Source organism: Harpia harpyja, chromosome 11 (genome assembly GCF_026419915.1).
Source record: "Harpia harpyja isolate bHarHar1 chromosome 11, bHarHar1 primary haplotype, whole genome shotgun sequence".
Lineage (NCBI taxonomy): Eukaryota > Metazoa > Chordata > Aves > Accipitriformes > Accipitridae > Harpia > Harpia harpyja.
This window is the reverse complement of record NC_068950.1, coordinates 34,487,214-34,509,626: the sequence shown is the minus strand read 5'-3', so window position 1 is coordinate 34,509,626 and position 22,413 is coordinate 34,487,214. Positions and strand designations below refer to the sequence as shown.

At 52.3% G+C, this 22,413-nt stretch overlaps 1 protein-coding gene across 4 annotated transcripts in view; it reads right to left on the bottom strand.

Moving 5' to 3' along the window:
- Positions 1-22,413, bottom strand: part of RNF220 (ring finger protein 220) — a 227,998-nt gene that overhangs the window by 64,660 nt on the left and 140,925 nt on the right. For all 4 annotated transcript variants that reach the window (XM_052800408.1, XM_052800411.1, XM_052800410.1 and 1 more), the window contains 2 exons: positions 10,567-10,612; positions 82-177 (listed from right to left, as the gene is read on the bottom strand). In XM_052800408.1, the coding sequence (XP_052656368.1) occupies positions 82-177; positions 10,567-10,612 (142 nt within the window). The remainder of the gene's footprint in view (positions 1-81; positions 178-10,566; positions 10,613-22,413) is intronic.

Below are 22,413 nucleotides of genomic sequence, written 5' to 3'. Positions count from 1 at the left end.
CACACACGGAGAGCTGTGAGCACTGGGGCGAGCTGGCTCCCTGCCTAAGGCTGAAACCAGCGACAGCATCTGCCTGCTTACCTGGTATCTGTCCGAATGATGGATGTCATCTGAGGAGTGGGGTGATGCTGTCGGAGAATCTCCTTCCCGCTTGATTGAGGCCGACAACAAAATTGACTGCAAGAGAAAGGAGAAATTCATGCTGTGAGCGTTGCTGAGCTCTCTGCCCCTCGCTAAGCTGTCCTCAAAGCCATGTAGCACATCTGCCGGGCTGTGGGGCTGCGCTGGGTCGGACTACTGGGCTGTGGGGCTGGCTCTGCTCTTCCCATGGGACCCTGCCCCACAATGGGAGCGGGCTGCAGGGTCTAGCAAAGTGCAGATGCATCATGCAACAAAAGGATGGTCATTTTGTCCCCAGGTCTGGTGGCTGGGGGGCGTGAGGACCACACCAGATATTCACATGGTAAGACGAAGGTGCGTGGACACGGAGCGGTGCTTACGTGCCCTCGTCCGCCCCTCTAAGTGCCACTAAATCTCTGAATAGCTTTGTAAACTGCACTAAAGCTCTCAGCACCTTTGCAGTGCAACTACCTCTTCCTTCTGTAATGATGCTATTTATTTTAATAAGTAGCACAGAAAAAAAGGGCCTTTTAGAAGGTTAAAAAGATCAGTGATATTTGAGACCTAAGAAATCACTGATAAACTTCAAGTCAATAGTAGGTAAGTCTAAATTCTACACACAGTGAACTCTAGCGGGAAAATTACTGTGGGAGTCTGACAGTGTCTAAAAAAATGTACACTGAGTTGCAAGTGAACTTTATTATTAGAAGAGTTTGAGGAAAAAATGCAATTTAAAATATAAATTAGCTAAACTAGGCTAAATATAGCCCAATACATTGTAAAAAATGTACACTGGAAACACAGCTCTCCAGATATTTGTTTCTGGGAATCAGCTGGCAAGATTTGACAATAAATGACTGCTTGGAGATGTGTATGTTTGCGAAGGGAAGTGTAGATATCATCTGAATTGGACAGGTCAAGTGTGGTGACAACATTATTAAAAAGCATAATACCTTGGAGAAAGGCAAGTATTCCAGAAACATTTGCCTCTGGGCTGAAATGAAACGTGAAAAAATGTGCATTTTTTGGAAAGATATGAGCAAGTGGAAAAATGACTCAGCATACAAATCGTTTCAGTCAGCAGGATGCGATCCCCTGGACTCGGACAGCTCTCCCGGTGAGAAAAGCACAGCAGCACGGTCAGTGTGGGCACGGAGGGAGGGCAGGCTCGGGATGGAGGTGGGGGAGAAGGGTTTGGGATGCTGGGTTCAACCCCATGGGAATGAGCTGCCAGCCTCGCACAAGGGCAAGAGCTGCATCCCTGTCTGCACTGCAAGTCTCTGCCATAAAACATGGCTCTACTGGCCATGCAGAGACGTGATATCCTGAAAGGGCTCACAGGAGAGTTACCTACTGGCGTGCTTAGTTATCTCCCCGGGCACGGTCCCTCCTGCCAATGCTGAAGGCTGTGCTGGCCACATCTCGGGGCTGGCACGCTCCTCAGCTCAGCCCGACGGGGATGCCAGGCACTGGGAGGGCCAGCGGGAGCCCATGGGGCTGGGGGCACGCAGCAAGGGCTGCCCCAAGAGATCAACCTCTGCTTCCCAGGAGAGGGATGGGCAGAGCAGGGGGTTCTCCTGCCTCATATGTTGGCCAAACCCAACTGGTGATCGGTTTTGGTGAGCAGCTCATTTATTTCTGGAGAAGCCCTCTGATAACCATGTGAAGCAGAGTGCAGACCCCGAGCTCCTGCTGTTGTTTGCTTTCTTTATCTTCTAAACAGAGAATGAGGACCACTTCTGAAGAAGCAGGATTGCACATGTCCTACAAAATGGAGGGATGGAGGCTCAAAGTCTTCAGATGTGACTCAGAACAACAGCCCTGATTGCAGTGGTGCTAACGCCCTTTCCCTCTAATAAGCCAAGCACCCTGGAGCTGGGAGGGTTAAATCCGTTTTGTCTTCCAATGTATTCTGGAGAAGGGGAAAAAATACGCATCTCGCCATTCCTCGGCGACAGACAGACAAACCCTCCCCGCCTCCAGCTCCCCCCTCAGCTTCTGGTAGCTCTAATCCAATATTATTATGTGAAAAATGGTTGGGCTAGCTATGGAGACAGTAAATTAAACGTTATGTATTAGTTTTTAGCATGTGGTCCCAGGAAGAACGCCGGCCCCATTTATTCCACAAACCTCCTGAGCACCATGGCGATGACCTCTGGAAAAACGCAGGGCTAAACTAATCCCAAAGATGTCAATCTCGAGGCCTCTTCTACATACACTTGCAGTTTAGATTAATAAACTGTCTATTTTTAAATTGTGTGCAAGCACTTCAATTCTAAATACCTCACCAGCATGTTAAACACAGCGTTAGAGATGCCAAGTCACACTTCCCCTTCACTCTTAGGAAACTTGACTTCATTTGTTTTTCTCATTTCTGTGTACTGTGCCACACTTTGCCTTTCAGGCAGCCGTGGGGGCAGGCAGGGATGCAGGCTCAGGGGCTAAGGGATTAGGAAAGGCACTCGCCATCAGGATGACTTTCATTTCTGCATTAGGCCAGTCTCTCTGCCATCCCAATTTTGGCCTCTTTCTTCCCCAAATCATTGTGTTGGGGCCGTCTCCCGATGGCTGAGCGGTGAGGATGCATGGCCACAGCATGCCAAGCTGCGGATTTGTTGCTCCCTGCACCCACACTGCTTGCTCACTCCCACCCAGGATCCAGGCAAGCGGGGAAGGGGCAGTGATACGATCCCCATCCCTCTCAACTGGCATCTGGGAAGACAGCTGCGGAGAGAAAAGGCAGCTTTACGCATGGCCTCCCAGCCCTCGTGCATGCCCATGCTGCAAGGCAGACCCAAATTCTGGCATCCCACCTCAAAAACATGGCGCTGGGTGCTCTGTGTACAGACAGGCGTGCCATACAGAGATGCTCCCTACCTCGGGGACCGGCTGCTTCAGCATGGTGGGAACGAGCCTTGATGCTGAGACATCCCTTTTCCCCCTGGGGAAAGGCCACCAGCCAGCTCATCCCCGCAGTTGCCAGTTCAGCCCAGCTCCCCTTCAGGGTGCATCTGAGCAGGGCTATGGGGGTGAGAGCACCCTCCTCCCTCCCTGGTCCCCCCTCCCCTGGCAAACCACAGCTCCCAGCATCAAAGACGGAGCAAGGGCCTTGTGCGAGCGGCCGTGCAGCCTCATATTTCTCCCTCCCCTTTAAATCATCTCTCCATTGGGTAAAGGCACTCTCTGCGGAGGTTATAAACCCTGAGAGGATCAGCCTGAGCATTACACCTGGGGCAAGCTAAATAAAAAAAGGTCACCGGCGCTTTTTAAACATGGACAAAAAAGCAGTAAAATGTGTTTGGAAAAAAAAATCTGGCATTAAATCATGACTTTTTGCCTGGCTTGCCTCATTAAAAGTGGCCTTTTGGAAGGTAAAATTATCATTGTAAGTGATAAGATCTTTAAGAAAATAATTCACGGCTTCTTCACCCTTTAATATGATAGCCGCCACCGGCTAATTTTTTTCTTAATGGCAACGAGGCCATCAATCTTGTCTGAGCCATGTACTCCCTCCTTTCCCCTGCCCCTCCTGCCGTGCCGGGCAGCTATGGCCCCGCTTGGCGTTTCCTTCCCACCCCTTGGAGCCCAGCTGTGCCATGCCACGGGGAAGAGACATGTCTGGATGTATGGCTTTACCCACTTGTGTCCGCAGATCCCAGCAGTAAGCAGAGGCCAGGTAAGCCTTGCTCACGCTGTGAGGTTCACACCCTGGTAGCTCCCGATACCCTCCATGGACTGTGCAATTCTGCAGAGCTGGGCTGCAGCTTCTGCAAATGTTTCAGCAGTCTCATTGCAATTAGGAACAAGGTACAGTTTACGTATACAAATACACGGGCAGGTTTGGCATGAATTGAATGTGCATCATGCAGCCAGTGTGCCAGCTGCTGTGATCCCAGTCCATCGCTCTCCGGACCTGGTCCTCCCTGCTCGGGTGGAGGAGCTGCGGGCAGCTCCGAGGCGATGCCAGCAAGGGCACACGTGCCAGCATGCTGCCAGCTCCCAACCCACAGCGAGGGCCCGGGGCAGCACAAGAGGAGGGGACGGGTGTCAGGGTGCAGCCGCCAGCCCGAGGAAATGGATGGAAATTGCCAGCACACACCACCCCCAGCCGTAAGCGCTGCCTCTCGCCGGCAGCCGGGGCAGGTGTCAGCACTGGGAGAGCCCAGCCGGTGCCGCTGACATTCTGCTGCCTCTCAAGGCCAGTCATTTGAGAGTATTAAAGTGCTGGACTCCTGCTTTCTGATAGCCCTGGAAAAACACAGGGAGTCTATTTTTCTTAAACAATCCATCACAGCTGCTGTCAGCAGAACAAATACCCTAACCCCGCTTTTTATGTATCTATATGGCCTTTTTTTATTTTTTTTATTTTGGCACAAAGTGTTCCCTGCTTGATGCATTCAGCTTTAACTCTGCCGTGTAAATAGGTACTTATCACTTAACATGGAGGTGATGGCTTGACATGTTTTCTGTCTCCCGCCCTCCCCTCCACGGTAGGGAAGCCGTCAAAGTGTTGCTAATAGCTGTTATCACTTGGGAACTGTAACCCGAAAGCAATGAGTGATACCAGGCCTTGCTGCGATTTTCCCCCTTAACTCTGCTAGCCATTTTTTATGTTATTGCTGGAGGATCCGTGACACAAAGATGCTACTATTAGAGCTGAGTTTCCTAGAAGCTTTCGGAGGGTCCACATTTGCTCCCGGGAAAGTTAGAGGTAAAATTATCTAGTGGCTTTTAGCTGGCAGAGATAAAGGTGAGATGGAGCTGGCGATGAAAGGCTTAAATGTGAGAAGGGTGTGAATAGTGAACAGAAATAATGGTATCAGCAGCTTCTGGCCTTCACTGAAAGATTCCAGTGGTCCGCAAGCAGAATAAGCTTACAGAAATGTGAGCTACTGATTTATTTCTGTGCATGTTACAGTCACACCTGGGATTGTAATTGAGCTCTGGGTCCTCTTGGGCAAGACACCAGCTACAGGGTGGGGAAAGGGGCCCCTACCAGCAGAACTGCCCATCGGCACACCAGGGATGGAGGGGGAAAGAGGTCTGGCCAAGGTCTGCCAGGGTCTGCCAGCCTGTCCGGCTCCCCTTTGCGACCACATCCCTCTCCGCTCCTCCTACCGAATGCAGCGTTTTCCCCCAGACTAATGGGAGGGCACAGCTGTTTGGCCCAAGGGGAGCAAGGGGCTTTGTTTGTTCATGGGGTAATTTGTTTTATGGAATAAAACCTGGCAGAGATTTTTTTTGGAGTGGCTCTGGTATTCATCACCCCAAACTGGCAGGGAGCGCAGCCAGCCGACACTCATCCTACGTAATTTTCCCTCCATTGCATATCTGTGGGCTGTTCTTGTGTCCTCAGCTTGGCCACAGCTTTGCCACAATACTCAGATTTAGCTTTTCAATCTTTCCTTGTAAATCACAGTTACAGGGGAAGGGGGCACAGATACAGTGAGTGACTTCTCCAACCCCCACCGTGAGTCAATGACACAAGAGAAGGAGTTAAAACCCCAGGGCCCTGACACCCATCCCCTGTTCCTACCACCAGGCATGATACGGAGAAGTTAAATGATGGTGCGAGAAATTTCATCTCGAGTGAGGCAGCTGGGAAGGGCTTAATACAGACATTCTGTCAAGGTTTAAGGCTCCAAATCTTGCTTGCTTCAAAGCTCTTTTTCCTTGGAGGGCTTTAGTGGTCAAATTTCCCTCTAGATGCTGTAATTCTCTCTCAAACTGCTCGGTGAAGCTGTAAAATCATGGGGGTGGGTGGGAGAATCAAAAGGCTCTGGCACTGTGGCTCGGTTCCCAGCTCTGCCGGAGGTCTCGGAGCAGCGCGCTGGCTGCCTGCCTGCGGGCACCCTCCGAGGAGCTGGGTGCACACTTAAACAAACCAGCCGCAAGCATCTGCTGGGTGCGCGAGATGGATTTTGTTCCTGGCCGTTCATGTCAGTGTTTGTTCGCAGCAAGAGCCAGCGCACGGGCTAGACTGTTAGTGGGAAAGGCAATTTGTAGTCATGTATTAGGAAGCAGCAGCGGAAAATGAATGCTGAATCTGCCACGAGAGCTGGGATGCTTCATGGAGCCCAGGCTCTTCTCCTTCAGTGGTCAGTACCAGCACTTTCACAGGGGATATAAGTTCACCTGCTGAGTGACAGGTAGCAGTCTGCAGCTAATACCCTGAAATTTGGGGGCTGAGATCTCTCTGGGCAGAGATGATATCTCACCAAGATGATAGCCCGTGGAGGGATAGCCACGGGCCAAACAGGCAGTGACAAGGAAGTGCTCTTAGGTAGTAGCTAGGAGGACCTGGGGATGCTGATTCCCAGAGTTACCACCGGCTGCTCAAGGAAGAGCGGGAACAGTTGGACTTACGCTGCTGATACACCTCACCAACATGGGTTCAATCCAACATGTGCTCCTCTCCTGCACAACCCCTTGCAAGAGGCAGCCAAGGCAAGAGGGGCAAGGCAAGGGGAGAGCGTGAAGCCCAGGAATGATGCCCAGGGGAACTGCACACTGCTAACAGCTACATACGGACTCCCAGGCAGCCACAAGCCTGGACGGACCCTGTGGTGTTGTCTGTACGCCTCTGCAAGACATCCCTGCTGCCTCGTCTGCCTGAGACACAGCCTCTGGCCACGCTGGGGAGTGCTGCAGGGAAGCTGTGGGCTCACAGAGGTCTGGGGTATGGCTGGCTCGGACACACCTTCAGAAAGTGTCCTCCTGAGTGACTCTGGTGTTGGGCTTCCCTGTGGTGACCCAGGACAACAGTGAAAGGTTAGTGAACAACCACACCAGTGAATGGGACCATGGAGCTGCGGTCTCTAGCTCAGCAAGAGCAAGGGCATCCTCCACCCCTTCCCATGGGCACGAAGCGTCTGTTCCCACTGACACTGAAACTTCTCCTTGGTGAAGAATTTCTTTTCCCACCCCTCCTCTTCCTCTTGGTGTCTCAGACGTCATCAGAGAAGGATGCTATGGGTGTCCAGGACTGTCCTTGAAGTCCAATGCCTGAGAAAGACCTTTCCCAGAGCAGGACCACTGGGTGTGCTTTCTGCAGAGGAGATGGGCTTTCAGCACCTTTTTGCACCCCTGGCTTCTGCAAAGCATAGGCACGAGGTAGCCCAGCAAGAGCAAGCTGTCGCCTTGGTCCTGTGGGGACTCGTTGGGCTACCTGGCTCTCAGCAACATGAAGATCCAGGCACCAAAGGCTATATCACAAGCCTCAGGGTGAGCATCCAAGCTTGCAATCAGGGACAGAAGCTGCAGCTGGGAGGAAACGGTGGTATTCCCCTTGCTATCTGTGGGCCACAGGACTTCTTGCAGACACCAAGCAGCTATCTCAGGCCCTTTTCCCCAGCCAGGGGCTGGCAGAGCCCAGCCTGCTGTCACCAGCTCTCCTAAGTAAGTGGCAGTCAGGGTTGGACAGAAAACTCATCCCGAGGCTCACTGTGCAGGTTTGGCAGCTGCTTGTTCAAGTGGCTTGTCCATACTGGCATGGCATGATCAATTTGGCTTGGTCTCTCATAGAAAGCAAAAGAGGATCCTGAACGCTGTGGAGCTACGTGGTGCTCAGCGCTGCCCTCCTCCTCCAGTGCTGCCTTCACAGAGAGGGAGCCCAGGCACCGAGCAGTCATGTTGGCCGGAGCCCCCCAGCTCGCAGCCCTTGCCTGGCCATCACTGCCTCCGTTGGCTCCAATAATAGAACCTGATACAATAATCCTGCATTCATCACATCCCATGTTGAGTGATTGGATTTTCTTTGACATATTGCCATGAAAATTGGCCCAGTACAGTGAGTGACAGCTCTTCAGGGGCAGGAAAGCAGCCAGCAAGGAACATGCGTATACATCTGGGCTTTTATTGCAAGGAGAGACGTTTGCTGGGACAACTGTGGGGAAGGGATGGGAGCAGAGCCAGGAGACAGAGCATGGGGGGGTTAAATTCCCTGCCCTCAGCCGCCCCGGGAAGAGCCTCAGGCCAGCACAGAAGAAGTGATGGTAGTGATAGGATATGCAAAGGTCCTAAATGAGTCCTAAAGTGGTCTTAAAGCCATCGGTGACCACAAAAATAACATGGCCAGCCTGCACCCCTCCCCAGTTCCCATGTCCCTGAGTGGAACCAGCCTGCCATTGCCCATGCTGCCAGGGGATGCTCCTGAGGGATGGGGAGGTGCAGCCCCTTTCTCCCACTGCTGAGCTGCTGGAGCTGCTGGCCCTTTTGTTGGCACCAGGAGAAGGACCGGCCAGGAAATGTGGCAGTCCCTGCGGTCCTCACGACCCCTTCCACTGGTGCCCAGGGTGGGAACTGGGACGTGGCACAGGTCCCAGCTTTTCCCAGGTGGTGCCTGCCAGACCTCCAGTGATGCCTCTGTGCCTCGGCATGGGCTGCAAGCCCACCCTGGGGGTCTGTCCCCCATCCCTCTGCCTGGGACCCCTGTTAGGGGTGGCCCAGAGGCTCAGCTTTGTCCCCAGCAGGACTTTCTCAGAGGGACTTCACATCCCGATGGGCTATTCCCACCCCATGTTGCAAACACTCAGTGGGCACAAAGGGAAAGAGCAGCCTTCATCTGCCCACCACCCTCCTCCTCAATCCTGCCTGGTTACAAAGGAGCCTTTAATACCAAGCTCAGGTGAAGGTGACAGCGCTGTGCCTTCCCATGCCACACAGGACTTGTCTCCCAGCAAAAGCCACCTAGAAATAATGAATCCTCCTGGGCTGAGAGGCTTTCAAGCTCTCTGAGAAGGGAATGAAAGATTTCCTGATTTCACCCTCTCCCTCCCTGCTCTCCTGGCTTCTTGAAGTTAATGTTCTTAGCCCCAGACGTGACGGGCAAAGGGAAAAGATCCATGTGGTGACAGGGGACGATTGATCTCTTTTACATAGAACGACGCTTCAGTCCCAGTTTAATCCCCTCGCTCAAGGCAAATGGGATTCTTTGTCAATGGAAACTTCAAAAGCCTGGCCCTGCTGCGAGATGGACCTTCTTCTTTATCTGGTCTCTGTCAGTCACTCGCTGCGTTTCCCTCCAAACAGCTAATCTGTCTTCCTAGCCGTCCTTCTCCCTCGCAGGCGATGTGTTTGGGACCGTTGAGTTATCTACACTAAGACCTGACGAGGAGGGAAAGGGAAGCTTGCAGAGTCCAGCTGCTTTCATTTCGTGGGTGCCCTTTCCAGCTCCTTCGAGACATCCCAAGGCAGCCTCATGCTCTATGGATTTTCAGTGGCGGGTGGGTTTGGGGATTGCTTTCTGCTCTGCTTGTTTTTCATGGGACAAATAGTCAGGTCTCCACTCTCCCCTTGGTCTCCCCTGGGACAGGGCACAGCAGACAGGGATAGTCACACAGGAGACAGGAATGCCAAAGTTTTGGAGCACTACGGAGTATCGCTGTGATCTTTATTTTCCCTTGGAGGGTTTGCAAAATTGTTGGGTTGACCTGGGAGGTGTCCCTGCCTGCCAGGAACTCGGGTCCGCACAGTGGTTCCCTGGCCCTTCGCTTGGTGGGGAAGACAAAGTGTTGATGTGCTTGGCAAGACACCCAGCCCCAGGGGGAAAACCTAGAGCTGAAATTTCAGTCTCTCTTTCTGACATCACGTGCCAAAAATGACCCAAGGTTTCCAGAAGACAAAGGGAGAGCAAGACCTGAAGTTGATTCTATTAAAACAAGCAGGAAGACACCTCCCGTGAGAGATGCCCTGAGCTTCCCTGGGAGCCAGGAGCCTCCCTGACTTGGACTGTGTCACCAGAAGCATAGGAGAGCCTGGACCACTTGCCTTTGCCCGCCTTGGGGAGCACAGCATGGTTTTCAGAGGCTGGGCAATGCCCAGTTGCCCTGCAGTGCTCCCTGCCACCCACTTGCCTGCCCAAGCTCTGGTATCACATGAAGTCCAGCTAACAGTAATACTAATTAGTAAATGATGCCCTTTGCAGTGATGCCATGATGCTCCATGCATTTTGTATTTTTGCATTCTGAGCCAAGGGGATGGGAGGTGGGTCCTGGGGAGGGGGATACAGCTGAGATGGGGTCTTTTAGTGATTTGGGCTCCTCCTTGGGTGTGCTTCGCTCCCCTGAGGCAGTCCCACTCCCCTCTTCCAAAGCTGGCATATGGCTCTGGCTCCAGGAACTCCCGCACATGATTTCCCAGGCTGAGCTCAGCCCGTGTGTGATCAGCTCTCATTAGCTGTCATTAGACACAATCTGGAGTCTCGGAGCCCGCCGGGTCCTTCTACTCCACCATCCCTCAGCTGCACGGGGAACGAGAGAGGCCCGTGCAGGGACTCGGCTGCTCCAGCCGACCGGGTGCATGAGGGCAGCGGCTTCCCCCAGTGCTGGCTGGCCCCCAAAGTTCCTGGGAGACACCGAGTAGCAGGACAGGGAACGGGCTGGGAAGGTGAGGGCGTGTAAAGAGCATCCCTCAGGGTGGGGGGAAAGTGTTCTGAGTTGCACTTACCTTGGGGGTGCCCGCTGCCATGGCGTCCTTCAGGATGGAGCTCTTGCTGCCAAGAGAGAAGAGAACGGGGTCAGAGTCACAAAACTGCTGCGGTGGGCAAGGGGGGGAGCGCTTCGAGGGATCTCACGAGGTCAAATAGCAAAGCACATGGCTCCCCTTCCCTGGACCAACAAGAGCCTCCTCGCCCTGACTGGAGGGGCACGGAAAGGAGGGCAGCGCCAACTATTTCTCCAGCTGGAATAAAATGGTGCTACGAATGGAACCCCCCAAACCCAGGCACACGATGCAGAATCAAATCCCGACTCTTGCCCTCCTCAGGGGCTTGTACAGCTCCTCTCCCAGCCCTGGGGAAGAGTGGGGAGCAAGCCTGCAGGGGCACAGGGAAGAAAGCCAAGGAGAGGGGAGTGGAGGTGGCGAGCCCTGAGTAGGGTCAGGCACAATAAAAAAAAGGAGGGAAGGAAAAAGGAGGAGATTAAATAGGCGTAAGAGCAAGGGAAAGAAGATCCCCTCATCTCCAGCCATGCCGTGGAGGCAGCAGCTCTGCTGGAGGCTGGAGTGATTTGTTAATTCAGCTTGTTTCCCCATTTAGCAGGGAAGGAGGTCCCCGCCACGGTGCTCCTCCTCGCCTGCCCTCGCCAGCGGGAGATGCTGTAGATTTAATAACACCTTCCCCCCTCCAGACAGGTTAAACTTGAAACAATTACATATCAAAGCCGACATGGCGGGGAGGCCTGCACTGTAATTTTTTGGTTATTAAAGTAATCTCTCTCATGTAAATTCTCCTGCTAACATGCTGCAAACAGCATTAGGAAATAAATTATTTCCCCATGATTCGATTTGTCAATGCAAAGCACCTGCAGCAGGCAAAAGGCTCTTGAAATATGTTGCCAAGCCCAGTGCTTGTGCTTGTAAGTGCACGCCGGTGGGGTGGCTGGCTCCCAGCTCCCCATAGCCCCGGGGAGATGATGGATGGGTGCGTGGAGGGGGGAGGTTAGCGGGGGGAGGCGGAGGTTGGGGAAGGGGGGGGAATGGAATTGTGTTTAATAACAAAATTTGTATGCAAGCCGGCATCCCAGGCTAAGGATGAGTGATCGGCAGCCAGAAAGTATTAAAAAGCCTCGCTAAACAGATGCTGACAATAGAACAAGACATATCAAATCAGATCTACTTCAGAAACATTAATATACACATGCACACATGCTCGCCCCGCGCGCGCGCGCCCCGGCTCCGCACACCCGCGCTCCTTTCTTCTCAATCACAGCAATATGGGAGACATCAATAAATTTTTATGAGACTTTTAGAAGATCAACACGGTACTAGATGTGACAAAAAAGCAATGTGCCTGTCATGTTCGCTTTGTCGGGGACACTTTAGCCCCAGATGCCGAGCTGCAGTGGCAGCGGGGAGAAATTGAATTTGGCTGGCTTTAATCTGCCTTGATTTGGCAGATGGCTGGGTGTTACGAAATGAGCAGGGATGGAGGAAGGTGTTTTCTCCTGGGGCTACAGCCCCACTCCTCTCCCAGTGCCACCGCCCTCGCCCCCCACCCCAAAATGGGGGAAACACTCAGTTATCCATAGCCATCAGGTCACCCCAAACGCCGCAGCTCTGCTCCCGGAGCAAGCGGCTGCGATTCCTGGGGACCACCCATCGACAGGCTGGGGCATCGCCTCCCTCGCAGCCCCCCTTCCCTAAGGGGATGCACTGCCAGATGCTTGCTGGCGGGTGCAGGATGCCCCCCGTGCCCTGTCCCCCAGCTCTGCCCTCCCTGCTTTCAGGAGGCGGCACAGAGCAGAGTCAGTTCCCGCTGCCCCCCGAGATGCAGCCCTGGCACCACCTCCAGCCTGCGCCCAAACGTGTGCGATGGGAAAAATTTCCACCCCCTCCCCATCTCCAGCACTACCTTGAATTTCTCAGCGCCCGAAGTGTGAAACAACTTTTTTTTCCTTTTATAATCCAAACGCCAGGTTAAAAAAACCAACTCATTTCCTCCCTTTTCTTGTTAAAGGTGTTTAAAATTATTCCTTTTCGAGGGAAAGAGGAAGAATCTCATTAATTCCTCCCAGAAATGGTTTTACTGCCAGGCAACTTCAGTTTCCAGGATGAGAGTCTTTCTGGTCAGCTGAAAGGCCAAGCCTCTGCCGTTGGAAGTGATGAGGAAGGGGACCTATTTGGATAACTTGGCAGAGTTTATTTTATTCTTCATTTGGAGGATTATTAAAAACGAGCCCCCTCCTTGTGATTTAGCCCCACTCTATTGCTAATAAGAGTTTGCAATTTGTTTTTATTTATTTCCAGAGATGGGTCAGGAATGGTCACAAGCCCTGGTCATCCAGCCCCATGACCCTGCCATTTAAGGGTGCTTTCCTCCATCCCGCTAAACCACCCCCCCGACTTACAGCGGCTGCAGCCCCCCACGCCTCTTAAGGATGCTGGCAGCGGGCTGAGAAGGGAAAGGCCGTCAGCAAAGAGAAACCTTCCCCTCCATAAACACCGCAGACAAATTAAAAATGGTAAAAGGGAAATCAAGACCTTTAAAGTTCAAACAGTTTTCGGTGCCTTTTAAAGTTTTTTCGCTCTAGGCCCTTGCAGAGAGCACAATCTTTGGAGACCTTGGGATTCTCTTTAATCACCCAGCCAGGCTGCAGTGGTCTGAAATGATTACACATTTACATAGTAATAACCCCAACACTCCCCACATTATTTCATGGCTAGCATATTTCCACTCGGCGAGTGATCCATGTGTTTTAAATTATAACCTGTACATAGGAAATTAGTTACTAAGTACAATATTCATGGGCTCGTCTGACACTTCTAATTAAGGTGATTTACACAGAATTATCCTACGAAATAAAAAAATGGTGTTTTGCTAGCTAATAAAATATAATTACTACCCGCTTTTATAAGTTACAGTTAGTTTTAATCTATTTGGGGAATTGTTTATCTAGTTCATTACAGCAAAACAACTTCTTTCCCTTTTAGGCAACCCCCCCAAAGTACCAAAGAAGACAAGAAATGCCCTGGAAAGACCCAGCGATTTGGACAGCCTCCTTCTCTCTCCCAACAACTTTGCATTTCCAAGTGATACGAGGCTGCTTCCTCTGCGGTTCCCTTTCTCAGGGTTGAGACACCGCTTCTGGCCGTACATTCATGCATCCCCACGTGTTTGGGTGCCCTACACCTCTGTGGGGACAAAATAAGGTCCCTGCTTTGGTGCTGCTGGAGGGCTCTGCCCAGCCCTGCAGCTGCATCACCCCTTAACGTTAATGAGAGCTGCACAGCCAGGTCCCCGTGCGCCCTGGGGCGCTCGCCGGGGACCCATCACTCCTCTATATTAGGGCACATCAGCTTTAAGAGGAACATTTACTCTCGGCAAGGCCCTCCACAACAAAAGCAAGACTCAGGCTACACCACAGACATGCAGATGTCTTTTACCGCTAGGCAGGGATTTGGCTAGGAGCATCCCCAGATGCAAATGGAAATCCCCTGGCATCTCCCTGAGCGAGCCCCAAGGGGCTGTTCAGACCCGGTGCTTCAGTTGTGATGTCCCAAAGGGCAAAGGCCAAATATGCGCCCTCCTTACCCACAGTCTTAGGGTTTCTCTACCCCTGCCATGGTTGCTATTACACCTTCAAGTTTTGGTTTGGTTTCGTTGTTGTGTTGTTACGGTCCTGTCTTCTGGGGTGCGCTTGCCAAAGGAAAAAAAAAAAGCGCAATATGAAAGGAGTGGTCCCTTATCAGCCTCATGAATGGAAGCTGCTGCTTCCCACACAGAAAACCCAGGGCATGAGCTGAAGGTTAAGTGATCTGCTTGTGTTTTACCATGAGCAAGATGGTACTTGTCCTTTTCCTTTAAGCCTTTGCTCTTGCAAGCTGTTGTAGGAATCCCAGCTTACCTCCAAAAGAAAAGAGAAGTTTTCTGGGTGCCCAAATCAGGAGACAAGCAGAAGCCGTGCTCCCCACGGGAGATGGCTCATCAGCTGCCAGGCAGAGGACCATGACCCAGGGTGTACTCTTGGTGCCTAGAGCCCACCACAGCCAGACAGGGCTCTCGCTGACCCCCCAGCCCAGGCAGAAGCCCAATGCCAGGCAGCTGCCCCAGGGCAGCACGGGCAGGAGCCTTCCTCCTCTGCGCTTACTGCAGCACACACACTGTGCTGGCACCGGGACATCATGGCAGCATCCTGGAGCAAGGGCTGGAAAGCTCTGTTGCAATTGTAGCTACAGCTTGAGCAAGGAGACCCAGAGAGAGACAGATGTGCTCAAAGGGGAGATCTGAGCACAGAGCACCGATGGGACTTGCCTGAAGTCTCAGTGCAGCAACAATAAAGCCAGAAACAGCTCCGATACGGCACTTGAGACCACCACAGCCGCTTGGGCTCCCCAAGCATGTTCAAATGAGATTTCTGCAGAGCCCCCACCCAGGGCAAGGCAGGGCTTATGACGAGCATCCATCAAGGAAGGGCTGAGCTCAGTACCTGGCATAGCAGCCACCCCCCAGGCAGCACTCCCCACACATAATTAATAACAACTGCAAGAGAAGAAGTTCCTTGAGCGCGGGCAGCTACAGTTGTCTGTGCTCATCCCTTAATGACATTGCAGCCAGAAGAGATTTAAAGAGGTGGTAAGAGGGCTGCTGCCATGCAGCTGGTGTCTTCCAGCTCTGCAACTCTTCCACAGAACAACTCTCAGCAGCCCTGTGGATTTGATGGGCACCAGCTAGAACACACGCAGCTCCCAGATGAGATCCTGCAAAGCTAAAAAATTTCTACAAGCTGCAGCCAATGGATGTATTTCTTAAAAAAAAAAAAAATCTAGTGGAAACAATTTATTTTTAGCTGCAGGACTTGCAGCTTGAACACACCGCCTTGGGACGGGAGCCCCAGCAGCAGAGCAAGCCTCCTGCAGAGCTGTGCAGATGGCAACACCAGCCGTAAATAAGTAGTTGCTGTATTGAGATGGAATTGGATTTTTGTGAATGCCAGTTTAAATAAGGGGAAGTGTCACTTGAAGCCTAAATAAGGAAATAGGAGTTTGATTTTTTTTTTTTTTAAAAATACATGAGGCCAAATCCTCACCTAGCCACAGGTGAGAGCCCTCAGTGCAGCCAGGAGAGATCTGTGTCCTCAGGGGAAGCAGGCTGAGATTTTTAACCTACTGTGGCTCCTCTAGCACACCTGCTCCAAGTGCTGCTTGGAAGATTTCCTGCATCCCATGATGGGGAAGGGGGCTGAGTGATGGTAAAAATTGCCAAAGACGCTGGAGTCAGGACTAGAAATGCTCTGTACCTGCAGTCCCAGACACGCTTCCCAAATGCTTCCCCTGGTCAGTATTTGTGAGACCTCAGTGCCCAACATGGTCAGCTGTGACAAACCTAACCTCACAGGGCAGCCACCTGCCTCTCCCAAAGAGGTGAAGCTGTAGCAGAAATGCAGTAGGATCATAAAACACTGAGGCATGACCTGACTGTGCTAAAATCCCCTATTTGCTCTGTCCCATTCGCACCCCTGGCTCCTTCTCCCCTGCTGGGTTTTTCTCTATCAACCCCTGGTACCCCATGCCCCTGCCAAGAGCCCCCGCTCAGAGCGGGCGACAGGTTTCTGGCTGAGGATGTGATATGTGCAGAGCAAAGCAGGAGGCTGGGGTGGGAGGGTTGTTTCATTTCTCTCCCACTATTTGAAAAGGAGGTGGCTGGAAAAATAAAGAGAAAAGTCGGAGGGAAAGGTCATGCATTAGATTGATCTGGGGGGCTCTTTGCTACGGCGGCTGTAATGACTGTTTAATTATTCCCAGCTCACGTGGCAGTTCAGAAGAGGCTCTGCAGAAGGCATGCATCGCTTCAGGGCAAATAACTGACCGAAGATTTATTTTTCACCCTTGGGTTTCCATGCATCCCTTCCCAGGCCTCCCGCTGCCCTGGGAGTCAGTGGCAGAGGAAGGTTTTGCCCTCCGAGGTCCCAAACCCCAGCCTGCAAACCCATGCCCTGGAGTCAGGGAATGGGTGGTGGGTACCATGGGTCTGAAGGCACTTCAGGGAGTGTTCATAGCACTTTCAGGGCACTGCGTGAGCAAGGGGATACATGACCCACAAATTTTTTCACCCACTGTGCTACTCTGGAAGCCCTGACCCATGAGAAGTGGTCTCACCCATGGATTATAGGCCTATACAGGACCTCTGCCTCTCCTGAGGTCTACCATGGGAGGAGAGGAATGGGGCATCTCTAAGCAGGACAAGTAGCTGCGTGGCTTGTGCTCTCTCTGCTGGAGAAGCCATGGATGAAGGGTCCCGGCTGCTGTCACTGCCACCCTCTGAGTGGATGGGAGGAAGCTGGAGGGTCTCTCTTCCCTTTCTGTCCATGATTAATCTGCCACAGCGAGGGGCAGGGACACAAATCAGAGGGGGGATGAAAGAGGATAAATCCACGGTATCAGCAGCACCACATTTGCTAGATAATAAACAGACTCCTCTCCTCATAAATTTCCCTCCATTCCCCCATGGTTCCCCACCACTGACGCTGGCAGACATGGAGCTGGGCTGATCCTGGCCTTTCTGGTGTTCTGGCTGGTGGGGAGAGCCGTGGCCCTGCCGAGGAAACCTGGGACCCTCCACCCGGGCTGGCCTTCTTCACCCCCTGCACACACTGGGGTGCAGCGGGGGCTGTAGGATGGCACAGCAAGGCCCCATCCAAGCTCATGGGCTTTAGACGGTGCATGGGACACCTGAGCTGACTGCGATGAGGTGATTCGTACCAGCACGTGAAATGGGTGGGAGAAGAACTAGAGACACCAAGCACTCTTTAATTTACTTGGTATTTCCATTCCCCATCTCAGCCCTCCCCAGGTGTGGCTTGTTCTCTCTCCCTGCCCTGGCACAACACCATGTCCTCACTCCTCATTTTGGCAGCAGCCAGCTCACCCACTTCTCCACACCTCATGTGGGGATGTGACCCTGTTAGCTGCCTCGTGGTGGCAGGGGGCCCTGTGCCCTGCTCAGGTATCACCAAGAAGCTGACACTTCCAGACAGGTTTCTCCAGTGACGGAGTGTGTTTAATTTAAGTCTGACAGGAGTCACACTGCTGGAGAAAGGTTCAGGTGGTGCCACTTCTTGGGCACCTAGAGATGCGTCCCTGCCTGAATCTGGACACCCATGACCCCAGGAGCTGAGGTCCCACGCTGAACACCTCTGCCGTGGGGTGGCATGGGATGCCCTGCTGCTGCCGTGGGGCAGGACCCGCTCCCTGGGGGCTCGGGGCAGCGCAGGATGCGAACGACCCCTTCTGCGTCCCCAGAGCAAAGCAGCAGCTCCCATGCACCGGGAGAAGAACCCGGTGCCGCCTCGCAAAGCACTGTCAAGCACTTAATAGTACCTGTCCCCACCATCTCCCTGGCCTGGATTTATGCCTTGAGGGGTCACCTCTGGTGAGACTCTAATAACACGACTTTATTAGCTTTCTTGTTCCTTCTTTAAGATACAGTAGCAAGGGGGGAGGAGGGCAGCGGCACCTCGGGAAGGAGTGGGGGGTGTACGGATAGGAAGCAGCTGCCCTCGCGATTCCCCTTCTCGGTGACAAGGGGGAGAGGGAGAAAAATGATGCTCCCTCGAAATTTATCATGCACCCAATTACAATGTTAATTGGCAAGTCCCAGAAATCAATTAATTCGCAAATTTTTTTCAATTAAAAATTAAGATAAATCATAAAACGTTATTAAGCAAAGGCCAAACTCCGTGAACTTTTTTTTTTTGTAGGCATCTGGTTTTTTTTTTAATTTAAATAAAAAAAAGAGCTGTGTTGCCAAGGCCTGATGCCCTTGAGTGCCTTTGCTGAAGCGCAGGGGGCTGTCATCAGCAGGACTGGGCTGAAGACAGATAAAAAAATATCGACCAGTCGGACACACTGCTTCTGCTTTATTGATCAGGCGGGAATTTAACTTGCTGTGCATATCCACCGTGTCAGCAAGGGCCACGGGCGAAATTAAAAGTACTTGGCTTGGAGATGTCGCCTTGATACCGGGGGGTGGGGAGAGAGGGAGGGAGGGGGAAGAAGATGGGGAGAAAGGGAAGAAAGGAAAGGCAGAGGGTGGAAAAAGAAGAGAGAAAAAGAAGGAAGAAAAAAGACAGAAGTTGAGGATCAGGAGGTTGCAATGCCTGCTTTTCCCTGGTTGCAATCTCACTTGTTGGCCAGAGCTCCTTGCCCTCTCTGGAGCACTCGCAGGTGTCTACTGCATGCAAGGAAGGGAATCAGCCTGTATTTTAATGGAGCTTTGGGAAAAAACCCTTCTCACTCAAAACCATCTCTAATCTCACGCATTCAGAGGCTGCGGGACCTGCAGTGTTCGCTGTACAAGATGTCTGAGGAAGTACCTGGCCGTCAAGTTAAAGTCCCCAGGCATAAATCGAGGAGACCTGAGGCGAGAGCCGTGACCCTGATGTGACACATGACAACAGAGCTAATTTGGGTTTTACACACTCCATTTATCCTGCCAGGCCTGGCAGCGTGGCCACTCGCCCTTCCCAGAGCAGCCGCCCACGCCGGCCCTGGGAAGGTCTCCTCCGAGGGCTGTTCGGGACAACACAGCACTCAGCAGATCCCGCTGAAATGAAGCAAACACTTGCCTGGGGCAGTGCGAGGAGCAGCGATATTTAAACACAGGGTTCCCTGAGCAGGGAAGGGGTAGGAGCCATGTCTGATAACTTGCTCTGGGTCCTTATCCTGACCAGAAGTAACAGAGAAAGCCCTTGTCATTTGGCCGTGCAGGGACCACCAGGGTGGTGTGCCTCTCTCCTCGTCCACCAGCAGGAGTCTCCGGTGCAGACTCTGGGGGGTTAGCACAGGATGACTTTAATCAGAAAGACCACAAAACAGTGGGAAAGGAACCTGTGAAAGGATGTGATATCCAGGATGCGTCTCCAGATGCCTGGAGACATCTCTCAAGGACAGTGACCCTGCCTGGAGTGACCAGGCCATCTCCCAAGGTCCCACAGCCTTTGTGTTTTAGCTATATTGCCAACTTCCTCCTTATTCCTTATCCCACCAGGCCCGGAGCTGCCTCTGTCCCCTGAGGAGAGCTACCCCTGTGCCTCTCTGAATAAAGAAACCTTGGGCTGAAGCCCCCCCCAGCAGGGTGAGGATGCCCAGTGCAGTGCCAGGAACTGAGGCAGTACTTTCTGCTTTCACCCCGGCTGCCAAGGGAGGGGGGGGTTAAGAATAGTGACAGGAAAAGAGCACATGTGCAAATGAGGGAGATGGATCTTCAGAGTGATGCCGAAGGAAGATTCAAGCCTGGGCAGAGGTTCACTGAGAGCTGCTACAGGAGCTGGAGCTCCACAGTCCCATGGCTGACTCTTTTCCTCAGACATGAATCAAAGCTGGCTCCAAGAGTCAAGCTAAATCCCCCATCTGGGCACTTCACCTGCTTTGAAACAGGCCTTCCCACTGCATCTTGCTCTGCCCTCCTTTGCCCGATACTACTTGGTTCCCTCTTTATGACAGCATCTTTGAGGTCACCAGAAAACAGCCCATAGCACCTTCCATTTGCACCAAGGTGAGAGACCCCGGTGCCCTCTGTGTTCTGAGAAATGCCTTATAATCAGAGAATCAGAAGAGAAATTATTCCCGGACACACCAGCAAGGTCATTATGGGGAATCAGTAGCTCCTGAGATGCTGGGTGTGCAGGGATGTGTCCCCACGCTCCCAGCCCAGTGGCAAGGAGCAATGAGAGCTGCTAGCCCAGGCTGGGAACAGCCAACAGGTGGGCATGGGCTTTAAAACACAAATATGCTCAGATTAAGTATTCAATGTGGAGGAAAGAAAGGAAGAAAAGTGAAAAAGGGGAGAGTTTGCACAGCCATGGGGCACTATGAGAACAGCATCACCCCCCGTCCACCCACCCACGCACATCCATCCCCAGAGGCACCCGCCGAGCACCCTGGGCGGCTGTTGCACCGCCATGCCCAGCCCCAGGATGCCATAGCACAGGCACAGGTAATATTACAACATGGCATGAGGATACTGCTGGCTACATCTGCTAAGCTTAGAAACCCCTTTAAATAAGGGGAAAGAGCTGAGAAAGTCCTGTCTGAGCTCACACCATCCTTCAGCTGGAAAAGCAGGCACAGACAGCATGGTCCAACTCACTGCTCCACCCTCTGGACCATTCCCCAGCTATAATGACACACCTCATCCTTTTGGGGAGGTGAAATCACAGCTCTGAAGCATAGGTTTGCTGCTGGTAATGCAGGAAAGAATCTGCTAGCTGTCACACAGGGAAATAAAAATGCCCCCTGCCAAATAAATTTTTTAAAGAGCACTGCATATTCAGGAACAGAGCATCATGTTATTAAAACCACTGCATGGAAAGGCACATTCCCAACCTTCAAGTGCTTGACTCAGCAACTGTATTATTTGTAATGTGACTTCCTAACGTTTTTTAAATGGCCAATAAGTGCCTCTTCTCCAAACTCTAGAAAGCACTGTGGACCCACTGGGGACCATCAGCTGAGGTGGGCTGCACAGCTCCTACTGCCTCCTTTCCTCCTCTTCTGTCCTCAAACTCATCTTCCCTCCCACCCCAAACTCAAACCATAGCCCCAAACCTGCCCCTTCTCCACCCAGCCTCCCCCATCATCAGCAGGTTGTCCCCTCTGGTCACTGCTCGGGGAGCAGCAGGCACGGTTTAAGGGTCCCCCTGCGCACCATCACCTCCGCTCGTGGTATTTACCTGCAGTGACATATGCAGCGATACACTCATAGGCACATGGGGATGTGCATGTGTGTGCCTGTCCTGAAGGACACCCATGGGTGCTACTCTCGAACCCTGTGCCTGCCTGCACTCCCTGGGTGGTCCTGGGCTGGGGAAATGCATCTGCAGCCAAAGCACCAGCCGAAGCTCAGAGCTGGGGCCATTGACAGCTCCAGAAAGAGTCTCACATTTCAGTGTGCTTTATTGCAAGCCTTTAATACGGATGAGGTGTAAAACAGGTGAATATAAATCGAGTGAGGATAGGAGACGTGCATCTAGCACACAGATAAGCTTCATGCACATAAGCCAGGAATATTCATGTATTCTGCAGCGACCAGCCTGGCTGGGGCACAGGGCATCAGTGTACACAGAGGGTCGCTGTTATTATTTCTTATTTTTACCTTGGTGGCACTTAGCAGCTCAGCTGGGGATTGGCACCTCTTGCTCTCCAAGCTGTACATGCAGAGCAAGGAAATCATCCCTTCTGCAGAGCACCGTGGGGCTGCCGCTTGCCCGCCTCCCGCTCTCTGCTGCTTTGTGCTTGTGCTCTGCGAAGGTGAGCTACTAGGTAATTTCTCTTTGGAGGAGGAATACCAACAGTCTTGCCTGGCAAGAGTTAAACCCCATAAAACCAAGGCTTGTAGTTTTGTTTTCTTTCAATTTATACCCTTCACTCAAAGAGGGGGGGGAAAAAAGAAAGGAGGGGGAGAAAAAAGAAAGCCAGGTGACATATTCTAAGAGGGAGCACCGAAAACGTGTTAAGCACTTCAAAATCTCATATATTCAATCGGCCTCTGGCAAGACATCTGCCTAATGTTAGCGCTTAAATATCCTTTTCCATTTTACATGCATTCAAGTCTCATTTGAGCGAAATGAAACGGTATTATTAAAGGGAGATTTTGCACAAATGGCCTGAATTTGACATGTCAAGTTCAATGAGGCTGTTACATATGTAACACCGAGAAGGGCTCGGAGGCTGCCGGCTCTTGAAACAGCGCCAGTGGCTCAGAAATGAAATTTGCATTCAGAGAGCCTTGCCTCACAGCACGGAGCTGTGCATGGGGCTTGGCCGGACCCACATGGGGTGGAGGAGCCATGGGGCGAG